Source organism: Mustelus asterias, chromosome 10, assembly GCF_964213995.1.
Source record: "Mustelus asterias chromosome 10, sMusAst1.hap1.1, whole genome shotgun sequence".
NCBI lineage: Eukaryota > Metazoa > Chordata > Chondrichthyes > Carcharhiniformes > Triakidae > Mustelus > Mustelus asterias.
Window position 1 is genome coordinate 97,970,275 of NC_135810.1, and position 24,220 is coordinate 97,994,494.

Below are 24,220 nucleotides of genomic sequence, written 5' to 3' on the forward strand. Positions count from 1 at the left end.
GGGGGGATGGAAGAAGAGAAGAGGGGTGGGGAGGAGTGTTGGAGGAAACGAAAACAAAAAATGCTGGGAAAATCTCAGCAGGTCTGATAGCATCTGTGGCGAGAGAACAGAACTCACATTTCGAGGCTGGAGTCATAGGGTTTACAGTAGGGAAACAGGCCCTTCGGCCCAACTTGTCTGTGTCGCTCTTTTTTTAAATCCCTAAGCTAGTCCCAGTTGTCCGCGTTTGACCCATATCCCTCTATACCCATCTTACCCATGTAACTGTCTAAATGCTTTCTAAAAGACAAAATTGTACCAGTCTCTACTACTCCCTCTGGCAGCTTGTTCCAGACACTCACCACCCTCTGTGAAAAAAGTATTTATCTGCAGTGTTTTGCTTTTATCTTAGTGCTGGAGGAAAGTTGGGAATTAGGAGAGGATGGGGAAGAGATGGGTTGGTGGGGCAGGGAGGAGGGGAGTGATGTGGAGAGTGGACAGCGGGTGAGAGGGAGAGACATAGTGGAGTGATTTTACCGATTTGCCTTGCCAGTCGATCAATGTAGCGAGCTGGGAAAATAGTGCGCGAGACTAAAAATCTGGCTCCTGCCGGGCATAATCAGATGTCTATCTTCCTGACCCTGTTTTGCCAGCGAGAACAGCTTTGCACTCAGAAAGGGTGTGAAGCCTATAGGCATAGAATTAACTACATTTAAATGTTACTGGGTTGAGCACGACTACTTCTGCCCTCCCAGATGCTTTCGCCCCCCCCCCCCCCCCCCCCCCCCCCCAAACCTCGCTGGACAGATGTCATGCTAGTGAGTATTACTACTGCTCTGCAGTAGTAGAGACCAGGCGTCATGGCCATGCCAGGGGTTCTGAGGTGATTGAAGCCCCCAGGTGGCTGGTGACACACTGGACAATTCCTACCAGGCACTCTGACAGTGCCTAGTTGGGCATCAAAAATGTAATGGGGCACTGCCAAGGGTGAGACCTCAGTGGGGTCAAGGCTATGATGGGGGAGTGGGGGGCATGCACAATAACTCGGGGGGGGGGGGGGGGGCTGCGTGCAGGGGTGGGCCACAGAGGGGGCTGGGGGGGGGAGGGGGTTCATGTTATGACACTTCGAATTTTTTTGGGAAACTTCTGCCTACTGTGTTTTCAAACTATCTTATTAAGCAGTTGGCCAATATGGGGAAACTATTATGATAGTACTAAGAACATTTGAATGCATTGTACAGTTCTGATGTATTTTAATATTATAAATTAACAGTAAAAGCTGGCGGTGGAAAAGTGAATGTTTATTGTGTTTCTGATACATGTTGTAACTGCTGTGCAATACAATATAATATTTGAGTGCCAGTAACCTTGACCTATGTCCTTTTTCCCTATTTTTAGAACGGTTGAACCTTTGGAATACTACAGAAAATTTCTGGTAGGCTGTTTCTCGATTTAATCTCTGGCAAATGACTTGTGAAAGGTTTACATTTTCTGAGTTTTTTTTCGGTGCAATTTTGAGAGAAAATGTGCAATCTTTTAAGGAACATGGAATGATCCTACAATGACTCTAGATTCTGCATTTCTACCATGAGCAATGGTGCTGAACATTCATCCTAAATGGTATTTCTATGTATTTTAGAAAGAAAATTGTCGACCGGATGGCCGGGAGCTGGGTGAATTCAGAACAACGACCCTCAACATAGGTGAGAATTCGACAATTAAGTGCTTCCATTTGTAAAATTCCGACTCGATAAATTTGTAAACTGGAACCTCTCCTTGCACACTGCCTCATGAAGTGACTTCATTCAAGTGAAAACAATTTTTTTGAATCCTGAGGCACCCATCTGTCTCAAAAGATGATGGTTTGCGCCGTGGTGGTTAACTCTGTAAATGTTGCCTGGGGTGGTTTAAGTGGGCTGAGAAGATGCACAATTCACTAGCCTCTTCTTTCTGGGCCATCTGAGCTTTTTGTTCCAGCTTGCCTCTTCCAGTGCCTCTCCAAACAGTTAACCTCCAGAGATCATGACTGTCTCCCAGTTGTCAGTGTCCAATGCATTCAGATCTTACTTGAGATATCCTTGTAACGGAGGTGTAAATGCCCAGTGGTAAATTTATCTTGAGAGGATCTTTGGGTATATGGCCATCATCCTTCCGATGAACGTGGTTGGCTTAACAATGAGTATATGCTGATGGAATTAGCATGCCCCAGAATCTTTGAGTTGGTGACCTTGCCCTGCCAAGAGATGCTGAGAATATGTCTGAGACAGCAAAGCTGGAAACTGTTCACCATTTATCTTGCCTAGCATACATTGTCCAGGTCTCACCAATGTACAGGAGTGCACTGAAGGTGCAGACTTGGTAGCCTCACAGTTTAGTGTTCTCAAGCAGGTTGCCATTATTCCACAGATTCTTACTCAGCTTGGATATAACGATGCATGTGTTGATTTTAGTATCAAGCGACAGATTGCTGGTGATAGTGGAGCCTAGATATGTGAAACTATCAACACTCTCCAGTGTCACATTGTCAATGCTGATAGATGGCAGTATGGCAACATTCTGGACCTTGACATTTGTCTTCCTGATGCTGACAGTCAAACAAAACATTTTACAGGCGTGAGAGAGTCTGTCAATGAGTTTGTCATTGCAGGTATTCCTCGGTGTGGAATGTTGGTGTGACATTCAGTGTAGAGCAATTCTCTGATGAGGACTTGGGTACTTTTGTCTTGGATCTTTGGCGATCAAGCTTTCTGTCAGTTTTGCTATGTAAATCAACACATCAGTAGGTGACCTGAAGGCATATGACATCAGCAAAGAGAAGAGCATTCCAGAGCGTGTTGGTGCCAGAACACAACCCTGTTTGACCCCACTATGGATCTCAAAGGGTTCCAGGCCTTGTCATGGCTTATCCATCATGTTGATCTCAAAACAGGAGATCATATTGGGCAGGCAGCTAATTCTTTCCAGCAGCTAAAGTTTATTTATTGATTAGTGTCACAAGTAGGCTTACATTAACACTGCAATGAAATTAATGTGAAAATCCCCTAGTCACCACATTCTGGTGCCTGTTTAGGTACACAGAGGGAAAATTTAACATGGCTAATGCACCTAGCCAGCACAGCTTTTGGACTGTGGGAGGAAACCGGAGCATGCGGAGGAAATCCATGCAGACACGGGGAGAACGTGCAGACTCTGCACAGATAGGGACCCAAGTTGGGAATCGAACCTGAGTTCCTGGCATTGTGAGGCAGCAGTGCTGAATACTGCCACTTTGCCACCCTAATTAAATTAACCCGTTTACATGGTCAAATGCCTAGGTGTGATCGATGAAGGCAATATATAGTGGTCTCCTTTGTTCATGGCAGTTCCGAAACATGTTGCGAAAATATTTGATTTATGTCTCTTAGGAATATAACTTTTCGTTTTGGGGAAATTGAACTTATAATTGCAAGACTTGCCCTGTCTTTTTTAGAGGTGTGAATTATTCATGTTATTCTCCAGATCAAAGGTTGAAAAGCCACTGGTTATCAAGGGAAATCCTTAGAGTATACATTTCAGACCAGGGGGATGTTTCGGAAAGTAAAATTAATAGTGAAATTCCAGGGACATCCCAGCTGTGCCACGTTGCCATGGGGATAAATTAGAGGGTGGGAATCTTTGTTTCTGTGAGAAAACACACACCCAAAACAAATCGGCTTGGAAGATTGTGAGAAGGCAGTTGTGTATTTGCAGGCAGCCAGAACAAGGAGCAAAGAGGCCATTGGAAGCAGGCTGTTCCCGAGCTGGACTCAGTGAACAAAAATTGAGTGGGACCCGTGCCTGAAATGAAAAGTCCAAATTCATGAGAAATTTAAATTGGTAGCATTATCAAAATCTTACATGACTGCAAGAGACTTGATTCTTTATTGCATTGCAGCTAGCCAGCAGTGTGGGCTGAAAATGAGAGGCAAACTAGCACGCAAAAAACAGCACGCCATCTTCACTCGCATAGTAGATGGTGGACATATGTTTTTGAATAATTGGTGTCATAATAAGAGACTGTGGCTGGGGATGACTGTAATAAGGGCAGAAACCTTGGGGAACTAACACAGCTCCTTTTTTCAGAGCACAGAAGAAAAATGAAATTGCAAGGGACTATTGGTGGAGTTATCCAATCAATCCCAGTTTCCTCCTCTTTCCCTATAACTTTCAAACTTTTTTCTTCTCTTGTATTAATCCATTTTTCTGGATGTTTCTATTGAATGTGCTTCCATCACCCTTTCGGGTCACAATACCTTGCTATGCTTAAAATAAATGTTTCTTCTGATTCTTTTGCCAAACAACTTTAGTCTGTCCCCACCAACCCTTCTGTCACCTAGAAACAGTTCTTCAGTTTTTCTTGATTATCTGAGGGTTGCCAAACCACAGCTTATGCTGTGTTTTTACTATGAGGCAGGCCCCAAGTCTACCTCAGCCTGATTGAACCCTGCGTGTTGGCGTTATTGTGAACTTCATGTTAACCATCGGTTATCATTAGCTGCTTCAATGTTAACTACATTTCTGAGTTTTGTATCATCTGCAAACTTTGAAATTGTGCCCTATCTATCCAAATCTAGGTTGCTGATGAATAATAAAAAGCCCACCTTCACTAATGTCACTTTTTGACCACATTCCTTGTGACCTTTTCTTAATTTGTTAAAGGAGTTATATAAATGCAGGGTTTTATATATGCAGTGGATAATAATCAACTGCAATAATAAGCAATTAAAGACGTCACAGACTATCAAAATAGAGCAGTGCTAAGCTGTTGGCTACTTATTGAGCCAGACCACCTTCGCTGTTAAGACTATGGTTTGATCCCATTTCACTTGGCAGCTAGTGATGAATGTGCATTTACCAGGCATACTTAAAATGAAACATGCTTTTCTATTTTATTATCCTGGCAAGAAAAAGACCAGTAAGTATAATTTAAATTGGCTTGCCCATATGCACTGAAAGCGGGCATTAGTTCAGGTCTTTTGTACTTAGATGATGAGAAGGGTGCACAATATATATTAAGGCATTTCTTAACCAGTGGTGAGACTAGTATGATTGTAGATCTTTCTCTCAAACTTTATGTTTTTCATTACAAGCTATGATTCTCCAATGGATTATATGCAATTTTTTGATGTCCTCTAAATTGTATATTTTATTGATTGCAATTAAAAAAAAAAAATAGTCTGTTACTGTTACGAAGTGCAGCAAAGTTTGAAAGCGTTGCTTTTCTGATGTTACAGGTTCAATTACAACTGCGGATGGTTCGGCACTGGTAAAGCTGGGGAACACGACTGTTGTTTGTGGCATTAAAGTGGTGAGATATCAGCATTCAGCTTTTAGTTTCTATCTTGTATTGCTTAAAATTTTGAGTAGAAAAGAATTGCCTGAATATTTCTACAGTCAGTATGTTGATTATTTAGCTCAAAACCCTGGAACTCCCTCCCAAACACCACCACTTTCTCGAGCAATGCTCACATTCTGTGAAAGAATAACAGAAATTGCATTCGGCTCCGTTTGAATACCAACATTTCCCTGCTTCTCACTATTTAAAAAAAAAACGCTTTTCCATTTTTCTTTTCAAAGTTGATGACTTCACATTCCCCACATTATATTCCATTTGATGTTTGTGCCCTCTCACTTAACCTCTCTATATCCCTTCCTAACAGCACTGTGGGTGTACCTACACATCATGGACTGCAGCGGTTCATGAAGGTGGCTCACCATGTTCTCGAGGTCAGTGAAGGATGGGCAATAAATGCTGGCCTAGGCAGTGACGCCCACATCCTGTGAACAAATGAGTTTTTAAAAAAAAAATCAACTGACATATTATTTGCTTAATGAATTGGAGAAGACAGCATGTGATAAGTTGAAGGAAATACTTTATTGTTTAGCCAGGCACCTAACGCTTGGAAATCAACTGTTATGTTTGAACATCTGAATCAAGCTGCTGAAAAATCCACGCAGGTGGAATTTCTGTTTCCCTCATACAGAATGCACATTCTCTCTGGAGGGAAGCATTCCTTTTTATCTACATCCATTGATCAGAGATGTGGATTAGCAGGAAAATAAGCTGAGACTCGCCAATTTGCACAGCAATTAAAGACGTCACAGACTATCAAAATAGAGCAGTGCTAAGCTGTTGGCTACTTATTGAGCCAGACCACCTTCGCTGTTAAGACTATGGTTTGATCCCATTTCACTTGGCAGCTAGTGATGAATGTGCATTTACCAGGCATACTTAAAATGAAACATGCTTTTCTATTTTATTATCCTGGCAATGTGCTCAATTGCATCCAAGTAACATCCTTAGGTCTGCTTTTGATGTTTTGTAGTGATCTTTCCATTTACTACAACATCGTTCTGGCCATTTTGAATTGACTCTTGTACTTCTGAGTTTATTAACCTGGCTTGGTTGGTAGCACTGCTTTCACTGACTGTGTGGTATCTAGGCTCTCTGCAGGACCAGACCATTTAGTGTTGTCCCATGCTGCAGTGCAGGACTGAGGGGTTGCAGCTTTGTTGTAGGCCATTGGCAGTGCTGTTACTTCAGGTGGATGTTAAAAATCCTGTAGCACTAATTGCAGAAAAGTAGGGAGCTCTCCTGGTCATTATTCTTCTATAAACCCAGAACACCAAAACTAGATTAGTTATTCATTGCTGTTTGTAAAATCTTGCTGTGTGTGGAATGAATGCAGTATTTGTCGGTGCAGTGTTTACATTTCATAAGAACATAACATAGGAAATAAGAGCAGGTGTTGACCATTTGACCAATTGAGTCTATCTACTCCACCATTCAATACGATAATGGCTGATCTTGAGCTTCAACTCTGTTTTTCCACCTATTCTCCATATCCCTTAATTCCTTGAGAGGCCAAAAATCTGTCCGTCCCAGCTTTGAATGTATTCAATGATGGAGCATCCACAATCCTTTAGGATGAGAATTCACAGAATCACAACCCTTTTCAGTGAAGTGATTTCTCTGCATCTCAGTCCTAAATGATCAGCCCCTTATCCCGAGACTGTGTCCCCGTGTTTTACATTCCCTGACCAATGGAAACAATCTCTCAGTATCCACCATATCAAACCTCTTCAGAACTTTGTAGGTTCTAGTGAGATCACCTCTCATTCTTTGAAACTCCAGAGAATATAGACCCAATTTACTCAGCCTCTCAAACTAATTAAATGTTTGCGAAGCCTTTTGAAATATTTGAAAATAACCGGTGTCTGGCTCCTTATTAAAATTAATTTGCACAATCTCGGTACCAAGTGGACATGGGTATAATATATTTGGAGGAATTGGCCAATTTCACTAGGATATGACTGGATGTTTGCTATGAGAAATAGGGGGAAGAGTAGGATCGTCTTCGAGTTTTATTCTGTATTGGACTATGTTCTAAGCTGAAAGTACTGCATAACGACACTTGGAAAAGTAAGTATTTAATTCTTAACACCTCGATAATGTCTTCAAATTGCTAATGTTGAATTTGGCAGATACATGATACTCTGGCTTCAATTTCACCAGTTGGGATAAAGAAAACAAAAACGTGAGGGGGAAAGAACAATAAGTGGGCTCCATGCAGTTGTGGGAATTGGCAACCTAAAGTAGCCGTTAACGACGGCTGAGTACTAAATAATCTTGAATTTTATCAAATTTTAATCAGTTCTGTTTAAAGGAATTTTATAATTAACACTGAAAATGCAACATTCTATTTTTAAATTAAAATTGCTTGATACATAGGTTTTTTTAATGCAGATAGAAAAATACTTCGTATAAAATGTTAATTACTTTTTACCTTGCAGGAATTTACAACACCAACAGTAGATGCATCAAATAAAGGATTCATAGGTGCGTTCCTGGTAAAAGAAGAATTCACAATTCAGCCTATAAAGTTACCGTGGTGTAGTTGAGCTGTTACTTCATTCAAATGAAATGTTAATTTTCTATTGTGAAATTGCTAAGATTTTTAATTCATTTATGGAATGTGGGTGTCACTGGCAAGGACAGTATTGCCCAGTACTGATTGCCCTTGAAAAGGGGTGATGTGCATAGCCTGTCATTCCCTGGCATGTGCATCATATGAATTTTGCTTGGTGCTTATCAGCTCAAGGCAGAAGGTTGCCGAGGTCTTGCTGCGTGTGGGCACATGGTGCTTCATTACCTAAGGAATTGAGAATGGTACTGAACACATCAGCAAACATCTCCACTTCTGACCTGATGTTGGAAGGCAGGTCATTGATCAAGTAGCTGAAAATGATTCAGCCCTAGACACTATCTTGAGGAACTCCTGCTGAGATGATTCCCTTCCAACAACCACAATCATCTTCCTTTGTGTTTGGTATGACTCCAACCATTCTATAGATTCTATAACAGTTCCTGCAAATTGGAAGATAGCAAATGTCGCCCTACTATTTAAGATGGGAGGGAGAGAGAAAACAGGGAACTTTAGGCCTTACGTTTGTAATGGGGAAAATGCAAAATGCTGGAATCTGTTAGGATGTGATAAATGGACACTTAGATAATAATCTGATTTGGCATAATCAGCATGGATTTATGAATGAAAAATCTTTTTGATGGATCTGTGGAACTTTTTGAGGGTGTTACTAACGGAATTGATCAAGGGAGTCAGTGGACACCGTTTACTTGGATTTTTAGAAGGTTTTTGATAAAGCCCTCATTTGAGGTTGGTTAGCAAAATTAAAACACATGGGGATAGGAGGTAATATATTGATCAAGGACTGGTTAACACGCAGAAAACAAGGAATAGAAATAAACTTGTCATTCTCACTGTGACTAGTGGGCACTGCTTGGGCCCTGGCTGTTCACAATATAGACATATCGATGATTTGCTTGTTGGGACCAAAGGTAATATTTCCAAGTTCGTGGATGACACACAACTAGATGGGAATGTGTGTTGTGAGGAAAGTGCAAAGCAGCTTCGAAGACATTTGGACAGATTTGGTGAATGGGGAAAATCACAGCTGAAGGAATAAAATGTGGGAAAAATATGAAGTTATTCACTTTGGTAGGAGGAATGGATATGCAGAATATTTTTTAAATGTGAGAGATTAGAAAGTGTAGATGTACAAAGGGACCTGGGTGCCCTTATCAGTGAGTCACTGAAAGCCAACATGCAGGTGCAGCAGCTATTAGGAAGGCTAAGATGAGGATAATCTTAAGAATTCTCTACCTCAGAGGGCTGTAGAAGCTCGGTAAATGAGGGTGTTTAAAACAGAGATTGACAGATTTCTAAATACCAATGACATGAAGGAATAGGGATAGTGTGGGAAAGGCTTTGAAGGGGATGATCAGCCATGAACATATTGAATGGCGGAGCAGGCTCGATGGGCTGAATACTCTACTCATACTATGTTTCTATGAGGACAAAATTTGATAGGGTCTGTACAAGGAAACCATTTGCTTTTGTTGTGCATCCAGAGCAAAGGAACATATTAAATTACAGCAGCCAGGACATTTAATAATGATCCTTTTTATACAAAGGGTAGTGGAAATCTGGAATTCCTTTCCCCTGTAAAGCTGTGGATTCTGGCTAAAGGCATCAAGGACCCGCATAGTGAGGTGGATAAATGGAGGTGAAGCATGATCTTAATTCAGTGTTGGAAAAGGTTGAGGGGTTGAATCAACTCCTGTTTCTATGTTCTGATGCATGCATGTTCACTATGAACTTAATAGTTGGTGTTAATGAAATGATTCATACCAGTTATTCTATTGGTGGCAAGGTGGTTAGCACTGCAGCCTCACAGCGCCAGGGACCCGGGTTCGATTCCCGGCTTGGGTCACTGTCCATGTGGAGTTTGCATGTTCTCCACGTGTCTGCGTGGGTTTCCTCCAGGAGTTCTGGTTTCCCCTCTCAGTCTGAAAGACGTGCTAGTTAGGTGCAGACTGAGGAATTTCACAGTAACTTCATTGCAGTGTTAATGTAAGCCTTACTTGTGACTAATAAATAAACTTTTACTTTAAACTTTAAAACCTTAAACTGTCTTGTTCTTTGTTATTGGTAATTGACACATTCTAGATTAAAAATACAGTCCAAAGGAGCTGGAGGTCATTTGGTGTAACATTTACACATTATTTTGTTCATAACAGGAAGTTGTACTCTTTCACTTCCAGATATGTAGTTGGTAAAAATGACTATTCGGTAAACAACTAAATCACATTTAACTATTTTTCAGCATATAATATGTGCTTTCAATTTTTTTTCTCTGAGACAAAAGATTGTGACTTCAAGCTGTACTCCAGAATTTGAGTACGTAGACTAGGCAGCAGCATCAGTGTAGTATTGAGAGAGTGCTGCAGTGTCAGAGATATGACTCTCAAATAAGATGTTAAACTAAGTCTTTGTCTACCTACTCAGGTGTACATAATGGTCTCTATGGCACTATTTGAAGAATTGCAGGGAGTTCCATTGGATTTAATGATTTATATATTCAACCAACCACCACCACCAGTTTTCCTTTTGCAAGACATTGCTATCTGCTTTGGGCTGTGATGTTTGTCTACATAAGAACAGTGACGTAAATGGGGAAAATAAAACTCTATAATTGCAGGTTTACTCCTTTCTCTCCCAAAAGTGGCAATTAATGATATACAATTTTTGCAATCAGTGGTAGTGGGCAGTAGCTTTCTTCATTTTTTTTAAGCACATGAAATGTAAGTACCATGAGGATGGTAAAATTAACAATTTATATATTACAGTGCCAAATGTAGATTTACCGCCATTATGTTCATCAAGGTTTCGACCTGGCCCTCCCGGGGAACAGGCACAAGCAGCAAGTCAGTTCATTTTTGATGTCATAGAAAAGTAAGAATCTCATTTTCATCAGCAACTTTACAGATTTATTTTTGTCTTTTCAATTATATATTAATACCTTTTCATTGTACAACAGTATGACACATTTAAAATCTGTGGAGAAATTCAACTTTTTCTCAAAAATACAGTTCACAGATCATACAGAAGGAGGATCTATGCATTGAGAAAGGGAAGGTAAGAAAAATTCAACAGTAGAATTTACTTTTAGCATTTTTGAATGCAAATATTAAACCCAATTTTCAATTGTGTAAAGATTTCTTTATTCAATGTGCTAGTATTCAAATTTAAGTGGTTATTTATTCAAAACCCATGAAAGCCTGCTAAGCTTCCTTTTTCTGGAATATTTTGTTTAAAAGGGTTGATGGCTGGCAGGGAGCAATTTTTTAAAAAATCATAGAATCCCCACAGCGCAGGTGGAGGCCATTCAGCTCATCGGGCCTGCACCAACAATAATCACACCCAGGCCTATCCCCGTAACCCCACATATTTATCCCGCTCATCCCTCTGACACTAAGGGTCAATTTAGTGTGGCCAATCCACCTAACCTGCACATCTTTGGAGTGTGGGAGGAAACCGGGGGAAACCCACGCAGACACGGGGAGAATGTGCAAACTCCACACAGACAGTGACCCAAGCTGGGAATCGAACCTGGGTCTCTGGCGCTGTGAGGCAGCAGTGCTAACCACTGTGCCGCCGTGGTGGCAGCAAAGCAACCAGGAAACAGGGTGAAATTCGACTACGTTTCTAACATTGGGAAAATTGATGTTGGAGGGTTAGTTTTGGGCTGTAGTCTGCCTGATGTATTCCAGAAATGCATGGCTGTCAATTGGGAAACTGACAACTGCCAGGGTTACTGGGCGCCTTCTGAAACGGATTGGGGTGCCCTCCATTTTCAGATCAGGGTTGCAGTGCCACCTGTAGGATCTAATTGAAATTGGTTGTCATTGGGCATGTTGTGCTGCAAATATTACATCCGGTTGTTCTGGGTCTTCAATGCCTCCAGCGCGCTCGCAATGCCTGGAAGATTATGGTGCAAAGCTGTGTTTACTGGCTATAAACGAGGCCTTCGAAACCAAAGAGAGCACACTGCTCTCCTCAAGATTGAGGGTGTTTATTGCCGCATTGAAACAGAATTTTACCTGGGCAAGAGATGTGCTTACGTCTACAAAGCAAAGAACAATACTGTCACTCCTGGCGGTAAACCAAACAAGACTCGTGTCATTTGGGGTAAAGTGACTCGTGCTCATGGAAACAGTGGCATGGTGCGTGCCAAGTTCAGGAGTAACCTGTCCGCTAAGGCTATTGGGCACAGGATTCGTGTGATGCTGTATCCATCAAGGATTTAAAGCACAGATGTACATAAATTGACAATAAATAGTAAAATGATCTAAAAAAAAAAAAATGGCCTAATCTCTGGTCCTTAAAGTGATTGCTGCAAATCTGCCACAAAATGGTAGGAAAATCTGTGGAGCCCAGCAGTGCTCTTGGATCTGTAAAATTCAGTTGACTGCTGTTGGCTAGGCTTCCCCACTGCAATTCACCTCTCCCCATAATCTACCTTTGGGCCAGCTCTGTGTCGGAGCCAGCTGAAATTTGTTGAAGTGCACTGGGAGACCTGTTTGGTATCAGCAGCTCGCTGGTTTAATGCAGGTGAGATCCGAGGCTTGATTTTAAACTGGGACATTTCAGCTTGTCCATTTAGTGCATAAAGCCAGTATTAATTGATATTATCTCCTGCTTAAGATAGATGGAAATCTCAAATCCTGAAAGAACATTATTGTGTGAGGAGCAAAAAAGGAGGCTCCAAATAGCAAAAGTGCTGCGATTGACAGGCTCCAGCTAGTGAGGGCTCGGCGGGGGGGGGACACCTTGGAGAGCTGAAAAGGCAGCAGAAAGTTGGTTACCCTGTGCTGTGGGTCACTGTAGAAAAGTTAACCCATTGAAGCAGTTGTATTTTGCTTGACATGGTTGAAGAGCTGATACTGTGCCTGTGAGTTGGTGCTGGAGCGCAGACTCGGGAATCCAGGCGATTGTAGTCTCTGGGATTAGTTTGAACCCCTGAGAGATGAGCAGTCATTGAGGAGTGGCTTTTGGAGGGCATTCAAAGGTTAGATCTCCAAAGGCGAGAAATTTGCAATCCCTCATAAGGGAGACAGTTTTAATGAGATTGTGTAACTCACAGGAGGTACTGACATCTGAGTGTGTTGCTGAGAAATCTATAGGATCTGTCGTGTCGCATCTGCCATGTATTGTGCACTGTGGTGTGTTTGACCATCGTTTGTCTGTTAATTCGTATGTTCTTTGTGTTAATTCTGAATTTTAGAGTATAAAATAGATATTGTAATTTTTTTTTAACTTTTCTGACTTTGTACAGTAAAATTTATTTTGTTTGTTCAGAAATCATGGAAACTTGTGGTTTTATTCCCTTAGCCAGTACCTGGAATCTCGAAATTTGTCTAAAACATTATTGGTCCCTTAATGGGTTATATAAAAAATCTGGGGGTCTGGTTCAGGATCAATATGGGGTGGGGTGGATTATAGCACCCATATCTGGATGTAGTTAGTGTCTGCACCCGTGTGTTGGATGCTTTTTAATATCTCATATTCATCTCAATTATATCACATTAGAGGATTTCTTTGACACAGTTTAGAAACACATTTTTAACTGGAATATTGATGCATCTTTTTTTTTCTTTCAGCTTGCTTGGGTAGTATATTGTGACATGGTGTGCTTAGATTATGATGGAAACTTATTGGATGCCTGTATAATAGCCCTTCTGGCAGCACTGAAAAATGGTAAGGGTGCTTAAGTTTTTAAAAAGTAATGCACAAATTTATTTAATCTTAACCTGCAAGGGGAATTCTGACTGTAAGCCATTTGCCTCCCCTTACCAGCCTATAAAAGTTTGGGAATTCAAAAAGCAGAGACTGACCTAAATTCTTTCATATAATTTCCTCACTATTTTGAATATGGAAACCATGAAATGGATTCTCTGTGTACTGTAATGTCTAATCATTGCAGATTTTAAATAAATGAATTGGACCCTTTGACAAGGTACCGCATGGTAGGTTGTTGCATAAGGTTAAATCTCATGGGATCCAGGGTAAGGTAGCCAGTTAGATACAAAATTGGCTCGACGACAGAAGACAGAGGGTGGCTGTAGAGGATTGTTTTACAAACTGGAAGCCTGTGACCAGTGGTGTGCCTCAGGGATCAGTGCTGGGTCCACTGTTATTTGTCAATTATGTTAATGATTTGGATGAGAATTTAGGAGGCATGGTTAGTAAGATTGGTGGCATAGTGGACAGTGAAGAAGGTTTCTAGGATTGCAACGGGATCAATTGGGCCAGTGGGCTGATGAATGGCAGATGGAGGTTAATTTAGATAAATGTGCGGTGATGCATTTTGGTAGATTGAACCAGGGCAGGACTTCGTTAATGGTAGGACGGTGGGGAGAGTTACAGAACAAAGAAATCTAGGGGTACAGGTTTATAGCTCCTTGAAAGTGGAGTCACTGGTGGACAGGGTGATGAAGAAGGCATTTGGCATACTTGGTTTCATTGGTCAGAACATTGAATACAGGAGTTGGGATGTCTTGTTGAAGTTATACAAGACATTGGTAAGGCCACACTTGGAATACTGTGTACAGTTTTGGTCACCCTGTTAAAGAAGGGATATTATTAAACCAGAAAGAGTGCAGAAAAGATTTATTAGGATGCTACGGGGACTTGATGGTTTGAGTTATAAGGAGAGGCTGGATAGACCGGGACTTTTTATCTTGGAGCGTAGGAGGCTGGGTCTAGGTGGGATTGGTGCAGCTTCGATGGGCCGAATGGCCTCCTTCTGCAGTGTAGGTGTGGGGTGGCACGGTGGCACAGTGGTTAGCACTCCTGCCTCACAGCGCCAGGGACCTGGGTTCGATTCCTGGCTTGGGTCACTGTCAGTGTGGAGTTTGCACCATTCTCCCCGTGTCTGCGTGGGTTTCCTCTGGGTGCTCCAGTTTCCTCCCACAGTCTGAAAGACGTGTTGGTTAGGTGCATTGAGACGCCGGAGTGTGGCGACTAGGGGAATTTCACAGTAACTTCATTGCAGTGTTAATGTAAGCCTTACTTGTGACTAATAAATAAAATTTAATTTTACTTATAAAGGTATTCTATAATTCTAGGATTGCTTAGGGGTGATCTTATAGAGGTCTATACAATAATGAGGGGCATAAAGGTAGATAGTCAACATCTTTTCCCGAGGTAGGGGAGTCTAAAACCAGAGGGCATAGATTTAAGGTGAGAGGGGAGAGATACAAAAGGGTCCAGAGGGGCAACGTTTTCACGCAGAGGGTGGTGTCTGGAACGAGCTGCCTGAAGTAGAATTGGAGGTGGGTACAATTTTGTCTTTTAAAAAGCATATAGACAGTTACATGGCTAAGATGGGCATAGAAGAATATGGGCCAAACGCGAGCAATTGGGAATAGCTTTGTGGTTAAAAACTGGGCAGCATGGACAAGTTGGGCCGAAGGGCCTGTTTCCATGCTGTAAACCTCTATGACTCTCAATTTGTATTATCTTTCCACATAAAACTTTTGCATTAAACTGGTTTATTCGATGTAACAATGAGCGTGTGTGGAAAACATAAGAAAAAATGACATTAAATTCGGTGTCCTTAAACGTTTATTAGTTTACATAACTTTATTGCAGCTTTAGTATGTTCCAGATTTTAGCAGCTCCAGTATGAATTGTTTCATTTTTCAAAATCGCTGTTATTCTATACTATGAAGCTGTTGGTATTAGTCTGGTCAGTCATTGGTGACTAGGTTTAAATGACTGTGCTTTTGTTGCGAATATTTATGCAGTTATTGTTGCTAGTTTTCCACATGATTGAAATCCTGCTGAAACAGCTGATAATGGCCTTGTTGGCCTTGCCCTTACGGGTGTTAGCTCTTCTTCGCCACTTTTCCACACTTCCCTTTTTAATTTTATCAGTAACTACAAATTGTTGCTGAAACAGTTCATTTTCTTTTGGCATGAAAAATATGAAAGCATTTGGGGAGGAAACATTGTCTTAAACTAGCTGATTTTTGAGGAAAGAAACGTTGACGGACTTTGTTGGGGCAAAAAGGTTTCCTACCGCAAAGTTTTTATGATTCTTACTGACTTTTGTTCTGTGCAGCAGAATATAACTGTTGCATTTTGCAATGCTTCCTGTAAAAGATTGAACTGAGTTTTGAAAAGTAACAAATTGAAAATGTTTGCTGTCTCCCTTAAACACAACAGTTTGTAGTAGAATCCACGGCTTCATCTTGCAATCCATTCTCGGTGATTATCCATGATTAACTTCTTTTTCTATAGTTCAATTGCCATCGGTATCAATCAGTGAAGAAACTGGTTTGGCAGAAGTTAATATGAATCAGAAAAATCAACTGAATATCAGAAAGCACCCAGTTGCTACATCTTTTGCAATTTTTGATGAGTGAGTTACTTTTGAGTGCAAAATATTGTAACACTGCTTATAACATTGTTTTGTGACCATCCAGACCATTATTTTGTGTTTTTTAAAAATTGAAAACCAAAATTGTTTTGGAGGCATCTGTATAAACAAATGAAAATTAATTTTTAGAAATTAAATATTCCAAGTGCCAGGCTTTGTAGAGATTAATGTTTTTAAGTAATATTTTAATAGAATTGGATTCTTGAGATCCTATTTTACAATGCTTTGATGATTTTTCCACTAGGTGGTAAATGTCAGATCACTTGAATTTTTTTGTATTTTGTTGTTATACAATCCTGAACATCACTGTGTGGTGCTGTGGTGCATTATTTCCTTAAGAACATAAGAAATAGGAGCAGGAGTAGGCCATCTAGACCCTCGAGCCTGCCCCGCCATTCAATAAGATCATGGCTGATCTGACGTGGATCAGTACCACTTACCCGCCTGATCCCCATAACCCTTAATTCCCTTACCGATCAGGAATCCATCCATCCGCGCTTTAAACATATTCAGCGAGGTAGCCTCCACCACCTCAGTGGGCAGAGAATTCCAGAGATTCACCACCCTCTGGGAGAAGAAGTTCCTCCTCAACTCTGTCTTAAACCGACCCCCCTTTATTTTGAGGCTGTGTCCTCTAGTTTTAACTTCCTTACTAAGTGGAAAGAATCTCTCCGCCTCCACCCTATCCAGCCCCCGCATTATCTTATAAGTCTCCATAAGATCCCCCCTCATCCTTCTAAACTCCAACGAGTACAAACCCAATCTCCTCAGCCTCTCCTCATAATCCAAACCTCTCATCTCCGGTATCAACCTGGTGAACCTTCTCTGCACTCCCTCCAAGGCCAATATATCCTTCCTCATATAAGGGGACCAATACTGCACACAGTATTCCAGCTGCGGCCTCACCAATGCCCTGTACAGGTGCATCAAGACATCCCTGCTTTTATATTCTATCCCCCTCGCGATATAGGCCAACATCCCATTTGCCTTCTTGATCACCTGTTGTACCTGCAGACTGGGCTTTTGCGTCTCATGCACAAGGACCCCCAGGTCCCTTTGCACGGTAGCATGTTTTAATTTGTTTCCATTGAGATAGTAATCCCATTTGTTATTATTTCCTCCAAAGTGTATAACCTCGCATTTCTCAACATTATACTCCATTTGCCATTTAAGAGTTTTGATAGGCAGAGGGATCTGGGTGTACAGGTACACAGCTCATTGGAAGTGGCAACGCAGGTGGAGAAGGTAGTCAAGAAGGCATACTGCATGCTTGCCTTCATCGGCCGAGGCATTGAGTTTAAAAATTGGCAAGTCATGTTGCAATTTTATAGAACCTTAGTTAGGCCGCACTTGGAATATAGTGTGCAATTCTGGTCACCAAACTATCAGAAGGATGTGGAGGCTTTGGAGCGGGTACAGAAAAGATTTACCAGGATGTTGCCTGGTATGGAGGGCATTAGCTGTGAGGAGAGGTTGGAGAAACTTGGTTTTTTTCTCACTGGAACGACGGAGGTTGAGAGGTGACCTGATAGAAGTCTACAAGATTATGAGGGGCATGGACAGAGTGGAAAGTCAGAAGCTTTTTCCCAGGGTGGAAGAGTCAGTTATTAGGGGGCATAAGTTTAAAGTGCGAGGGGCAAAGTTTAAAGGAGATGTACAAGGCAAGAATTTTATACAGTGGGTGGTGGGTGCCTGGAACTCGCTGCTGGAGGAAGTAGTGGAAACAGATACGGTAGTGACTTTTAAGGGGCTTCTGGACAAAAACATGAATAGGATGGAAATGGAGGGATATGGTCCCCGGAAGGGTAGGGGGTTTTAGTTAAGTCAGGCAGCATGGTCAGTGCAGGCTTGGAGGGCCTAAGGGCCTGTTCCTGTGCTGTAATTTTCTTTGTTCTTTGTTGTTTAGTGAACACTTGTATTATTTTTCAATGGAATGCTATTTTAACTTTAACTTTCCAGTCTTAGTGCCTATTATTCCAAAATGCAATAATTGATCGTGTGAATTGGTGGAGCTAGGAAGTAAATTGTTGCAGAATTAACTGATAATTTAACTTGGATGATATTCTAAAAAATTTTTTTCATTCCTTTAATATAATAAAGCACAATATTCATTGTCGATCCAACAGCTGAGGAGGAGACCTTGGCATCAGGGATGGCTACTATAGTAATTGATGAAGAGGATAGGCTCTGTGCCGTTCATAAACCAGGTGTGTTAATATAAAGTGTTGTCTTAAGTATTCTGATTTGCCATGATCTGTCCTTTTGCATGATTTTGTTAGACTAAATTTTGGACTGGAATCCAGGAGTCTTATGGCAGCTGAAAAATTAGTGGCACCACATGCCACCTACTAGCCCTCTTGGGTAATTATTTTATTTTAATAACATTTATGTTATTAGTACTTAAACCTTAAATAATGAAATTAGAAAAATGGAGCCTATACAGGTGTAATGGAAGAAACTGTTTCCAACAAAGGCTTCAGTTGAGCTGCCTTTTTCTCATTTGGAATAGAAATGAATAATATGCCTAAACTGACAGCAAAGTTATTGCCCTATGACATGAGCAATAAGGCATTACTGGCAGTTCAGAAGTAAATGCTCAGGCTGAACCTAATGGTGGTGTAATATTTGACAGCGTGCAATCACATTTCTCACTTTCAGTCCATTATTAAAATGTTCCACAATGCTTCTATGTTCAATCCACCTTTGAGCTGGACCTTGCATATAATCCAACTGCTCATATCCTATCCTTTACAAAATCTTGTAAACTCCTTCTTCCCAAATTCCTACCCCAGAAACTCTACCCTCCCAATGCTAGCAGTAGCAGGGCCTTCAGCTCCTTTATCTAGACCATCAATCACTTCCTAAGCAGGCTTTGGTTCATTTTCTCCTTCCCCTCCGTCTTCCCCCAAAAAACCATACCTTCAGACAGGTATCTTTTGGAAAATGGACAGAAAAATCAATACTAATGGAAAAGCCTTGAATTTAACCACCAGGACTTCTTTGAAGCACAGTTTTCAAATTTATTCACCTGAGTGCAATTATTTTAGCCAGCGGACATTTGGATTTTGAAAGAAAAGTTTAATTAATAATTCAGTTGTACTGCATAATTGTGTTCACTGGTTCATTCTGTACATGGATTTGTTTAGGTTTTTCAATATTCAATGTTTTAGAAAGCCTTTGAGTAAGATGTGCAAGCCACTTTTTCAAAAACCTTGCACTTGAGCTGCTGCCACTTCAGTACCTAATTTCAAATTTTTTTAACACCACTGATTTAAAGTACAAAATCATCTGTCATTCTTTGGATGTTTTCTATAACAATAAGAACATCAACCTATCTTTGTTGCCAATTATCTTGTCTTTTTCTTTCCATATGGAGGGGGGAGTGGTCTCTCCAGTGAAAAACTCCAGGATTGCATTGTTCGAGCACAGACAAGACACAGAGAAGTCCACAAACTGCTCACTGAAGTAATGAAGAGTGTAACACCCACAATAAACGTGAAAGAGAGAGAATAGTTAATCCTGTTGTAAGTTTGACTGTACAATAAATCCGTTTTTTTTCTTCTTTCAAATCATTATGTACAAGTTGTTTTTAAACCGTTAACAAAATGACTTCTTGCTGAAACAAAAGATTATACTATATACAATGGTTGGGTTTCATTTTTAAAAAAATATTTTAAAAAAATTCACTTCACCACAAAAAATAATAAGTTCAAGAAGCAAGTTAGAAACACGAGATGATTCATGATTTTGGTGGAGTCGGAGTCCCTCTTTTCCTTTTACTTTTTGACTGGCTGCCTGAATGTTGCTGCTGCTGCTGCTGCTGTTGTTGCTGCTGCTGTTGCCGAAGTTGAACTGCTATAGCCATTTGATGTTGCAAGTATCGTAACTGCTGCCAGGAACGGAAGGGGAACAAAAGAATACATTTGTAAGACTCGGAGAAAAATGTTCAGATGATCAAATTGTGGGCTTGACAGCCAAGAAATGGATCAGTTTAAACATTTTGGAAGTGTTTAAGGATGGAGACAGGAAAAGAAAATTAAACCCACAAACTTAATGACTACAGTCAAGCAGCACCAGTGGCACAGAAGAGTTAAGACAATTTGACACACAAACACTTGTTCTTGCAGAGCTAACTGCATGCTTGTTAGTCAACGTCTGATCTAAAAATGCTTTAGTAATTCCAGTTGGATGCAGATGTAGATGGTAACAGAACCGCAGCAAGTCAGCAACTTCTCAGAGGCATCTGTGCTAGGCTCAGTATTGTATTGGGGTGTAATATCCCAAGTTAAAACAATTCTATATTTTGCATTTTCAAATGATTTCAATTTCATCATGCTGAGACTCATTTAATCTCCTTCCTTTTAAAAAGCACAACAATATAATCCAAAACAATGTGCAATGAAAACACATTGAGCACTAGCATCTTTTATCGAAAGCCATTTTCATAATGCACAGTTGACTTCGATTCCAACTGCAGGTATGAAAAAAATAATTTTCTTACATTTATTTTTCCAATTTTTGGGAGGTAAGTGGGAAGTAGCCCAATATCATTACCTGCAGTGGTTCTCATCTTTCAATGTGCCACAAGCACTTCTTGAGCATAAGTACAAGAAAGAGGTGGATGGCTAGGATGTCATTAATGTAAATTCAGTGCTCCAAAGTGATTAAATAATTGCATCCTAATTGTCCATTTTTTTTTGACTGCCAACTCTTCCCAAATTCAAACAAACGTAAAACCTTTTAGATTTTTGGGCAGCACCTCAGTGACTTTTCTCCATTCTTTATTTTGGAGCTGAGAATTTTTTATTTCATGTAACTGTAGCCAAGTTGCTGGATTACTTGTATCTGTTGCTGCTGCTGCAAGGCTTGTTGCTGTTGCTGCTGCAAGGCAGATGTAAGCTGGAGTCTCTGCTGAGGAAGGCTTTGCCCAGGTCTGTTCACAGCAGAGCCAAGCTGAGACAACACTACAGGGGAGATAGGTAGGGGGGAGAAAGGAGGGACAACAAGAGGTTCAAATGAGGGAGGGAACCAGGATAGGGAAAGATTGTAACAGAAAGGGGATCAGTAGAATTCACCTATTAGTCTAAATCAGAAACACAGCTAAATAATTTTATGGAATGTAATTAGATTACAGGTATGTATTTTTTTAAATATACTGAGGGTGCATTTAATTTCTTGCTGCTTGATCATGGTTAAGTTTTCCAGTTGAAAGTATCTTAATATTTGTGGAAGCTTTCACAAGGTCCAATTAGCAGCATTTAAAATGATAGTAATTGGTTGAAAAATATCTCAGTGAATGGGGTTTAACAATTTATGAAAGATAGAATGGGCATAATTCCGTTTCCTAACTTCAATTATATTAAAATAATGCACACTCAGTACTCAAAATGTTAAATAGTTTCAATTTTAATGGAAATATGCATGCTGATCAATTGATTAGTCAGACCTCCACAATATTGGGTATAATCAGGGACTGGAAGACAAGTGGAAATGGATAGGTACACTCCCAAACCACCCTGAAGAATTGCTATGCAAAGCAACAGACATTTGTGGGGTAGGGGAGGGGTAAAAAAGCTCCAGGGGAAAGGGTTAAGTGCAACAAATTAAATGCATGCATTCAGGCTTTCAAAGAGTTGGTGCAACCCTTTTAATACGGTGCACACTGTCAAGCAATCTGTATCTGACTGGAAGTGGCATGACAAGACGCCATGAAAAAAAAAAGCAATTGTTAGCAGTTCATAAATGCAAAATACAAGGCTGATAGACTAGTCAGACATTTCTGAAAGAAAGCTACTCAAGACGGAAATGAAAGGAAGAGTAAGGAACATAAGTGAGAGATGAAAGTAATAGTATGTACCTGCAGCCTGTGGAGGCACAAAGCCTGCTGCCAGGTTGATGACTGCAGTCTGCTGAGCTGCCAAAGCCTGCTCCTGGCTAGCTGGAACCTGGTCAGAATTCTGCTGGACAGAACAGAGTTCCTACATCTGAGATCTATGGTACTTTGCATCAGTGTCGTTTATTTGTTATTTGAACACTTTCCGGACTAAATCTTTCAAGGATTTCGATCTCAGTGAACCAAACTGAGATATCACAAGGACACAGCACTTTAACGGGAAATTTTAAGCTGATGACATAGCTACAACTATTCTGAAGAATGAAGTAATTTTGTGAAAAATAGATCTGTTCAGAAGTAAACCTACTCTATCTAGATTCAGCATGAGCAAACTACCACAGCTTGTACGCCATTCTTTTTTGTCATTTTCCAGAAACCAATGGATATAATCTTTACACTTACTCAGGTAACAACGACTGGATTCAATTAAATTCGGTATTGATTGATGGAAGAGTGATTGATTACATTTAATAATCAAAAACAGCAGATCCTTAACTGGACAAGTTTGGTGCATGCAGATATATTTTCCAGATATTAGCCTCAACAATAAGGTATTGCCTTCTAACTCAGAAGTAGCTCTTCAAAAAAGTAGTATCTTGATATTTCTGTTGAATTTGCATATAGTTCAAACTCCAATGAAAAGTTTAGCTTTTTCAAAGGAAAAGATGATTCCCAGAGGCAAGCAATCTGGGACACAAATTATAACAACTTGTGTATCTGAAGGAGTGACCTGGTAGAAGAGTGAGAAAATTTCATCCAGTATGAATGAAGATATTTAAGAGGAAACGTGAAAGACAATCCTAGTTTAGTGTGACATTGAAGTTGGCAAAAAAAGAAAGCATCATGCATTTTACGAAGCAATACAATAACCCATCTCACCCAAGCCAACACAAATAAAGCAGCTTCAACCATCTGCCATGAAAGTTTGCCATTGGTACTGCTGAAATTTTGTGGATTTAATAAATGGCTTAAAATTCTGAATATAACAGTCATAGCGAGTTCCTGTATCCTGTCACAAATTAACCACTGAACTGACTGACTGCTTGACTTTTAAGTTATACAGTACAGTTACTGGATGGAGTAATCTACTTGGGTCACGGTTTGCAGGTGGATGAATTTCAGGCAATTAAAACTGCTCGTAGAAATGTCTGATAATCAAAATGTTACTAGGTAGTATGGGATTTTTAACCTTTGATCTTGTGTATGACCCATTTTTTGTACTTTGTTATGCTTTTGCTTTTACAGTGCATTCTTCTTTTCTCAGTTGCCTTTGGTTCTTTTTTTAAACAATTGAATGTTCCTAAAAGTTCACAGTTCTGAAATAACTCATCAATACCAAATGGTTAAATTATGTACACAAACACAGTCTCATTATTAATGGAACGTAATATCAAAAAGAAAATCACTGTGCCTGTTAAGTATTGACTTTCTATCAATAGATGTCAGTATTGTACTATGTTAGGAAAGGTTTTAAAGTATTGACTATGAGTTTCTCCAGAATTAGTAATGGCTCCTTCACTTTCCAAACAATCAATGCAAATTAAGATACTGATGCACCCTTTCAAACACAAAGAAGCATAACACCAAATCAGAGTCAATATTGCTTTGATATTTCGGTGAGTTGTCACCGAAGACCTTCACTTCAGTCCTACCAGAGATTTACACCAGTCTCCTGGCTCAGTCTGACCATGTAAATGAGCTTCTCCAAGTAAATAGAAACATGTTTGAAGTTTTAAAATATTTTTGCATTTAATGTAATTAATACTGTTAACATTAAATAACACCATTTAATTAGAAGCAATGACTTGATGTTTAGCTATTCAATTGCTTTTGTAGACGCCACTAGATAGGAATCCTAACTTGATGAAACAGTTAATGTTTTATCTGAAGCGTTTTCAAATGTCAGACATTAAAATTATGCTTTGCATGTTAGTTTTTTTCTAGGGACATAGATACGATACTAAGTTTCTGAAGTTAATCATAAAGTAAAATAACAGTATGGCAACATTTTACTACCATTATTGC

At 40.2% G+C, this 24,220-nt stretch overlaps 2 protein-coding genes and 1 pseudogene across 17 annotated transcripts in view; 2 read left to right on the plus strand and 1 right to left on the minus strand.

The window, feature by feature from the left end:
- Positions 1 to 19,868, plus strand: exosc8 (exosome component 8). Of its 4 annotated transcripts, none has more exons than XM_078222289.1 (11): positions 1 to 797; positions 1,378 to 1,414; positions 1,619 to 1,682; positions 5,232 to 5,305; positions 7,792 to 7,837; positions 10,706 to 10,811; positions 10,949 to 10,994; positions 13,520 to 13,616; positions 16,164 to 16,284; positions 18,403 to 18,509; positions 19,679 to 19,868. In XM_078222289.1, the coding sequence occupies exons 8-11, from the start codon at positions 13,544 to 13,546 to the stop codon at positions 19,813 to 19,815; spliced, it is 438 nt and encodes a 145-aa protein (XP_078078415.1). In that variant the 5' UTR covers positions 1 to 797; positions 1,378 to 1,414; positions 1,619 to 1,682; positions 5,232 to 5,305; positions 7,792 to 7,837; positions 10,706 to 10,811; positions 10,949 to 10,994; positions 13,520 to 13,543; the 3' UTR covers positions 19,816 to 19,868. The 4 variants fall into 4 exon arrangements, with proteins under 4 accessions (XP_078078415.1, XP_078078414.1, XP_078078416.1 ...); XM_078222288.1 differs by having other exon boundaries at positions 1 to 358; XM_078222290.1 differs by having other exon boundaries at positions 1 to 146.
- On the plus strand, positions 11,676 to 12,222 carry LOC144499798 (large ribosomal subunit protein eL33 pseudogene; annotated as a pseudogene).
- supt20 (SPT20 homolog, SAGA complex component) overlaps positions 19,309 to 24,220 on the minus strand; it is a 74,830-nt gene continuing 69,918 nt past the window's right edge. For 4 of the 13 annotated variants that reach the window (XM_078222284.1, XM_078222276.1, XM_078222286.1 and 1 more), the window contains 2 exons: positions 22,160 to 22,259; positions 19,309 to 20,191 (listed from right to left, as the gene is read on the minus strand). In XM_078222284.1, coding sequence (XP_078078410.1) covers positions 20,079 to 20,191; positions 22,160 to 22,259 — 213 coding nt within the window. In that variant the 3' untranslated portion in view covers positions 19,309 to 20,078. Of the gene's footprint in view, positions 20,192 to 21,141; positions 21,267 to 22,159; positions 22,260 to 24,220 lie in introns of all 13 variants that reach the window. The other 9 variants (XM_078222287.1, XM_078222280.1, XM_078222283.1 and 6 more) reach the window with 4 other exon arrangements.

Bases quoted from the DNA above. Each gene is read 5' to 3' on its own strand.
- exosc8 (XM_078222289.1), top strand. From the start codon at position 13,544: ATGGTGTGCTTAGATTATGATGGAAACTTATTGGATGCCTGTATAATA. The intron at 16,285-18,402 runs GTGAGTTACTTT...AATATAATAAAG, and splicing joins TCTTTTGCAATTTTTGATGA to CACAATATTCATTGTCGATC. The intron at 18,510-19,678 runs GTGTGTTAATAT...TTCCATATGGAG, and splicing joins CTGTGCCGTTCATAAACCAG to GGGGGAGTGGTCTCTCCAGT.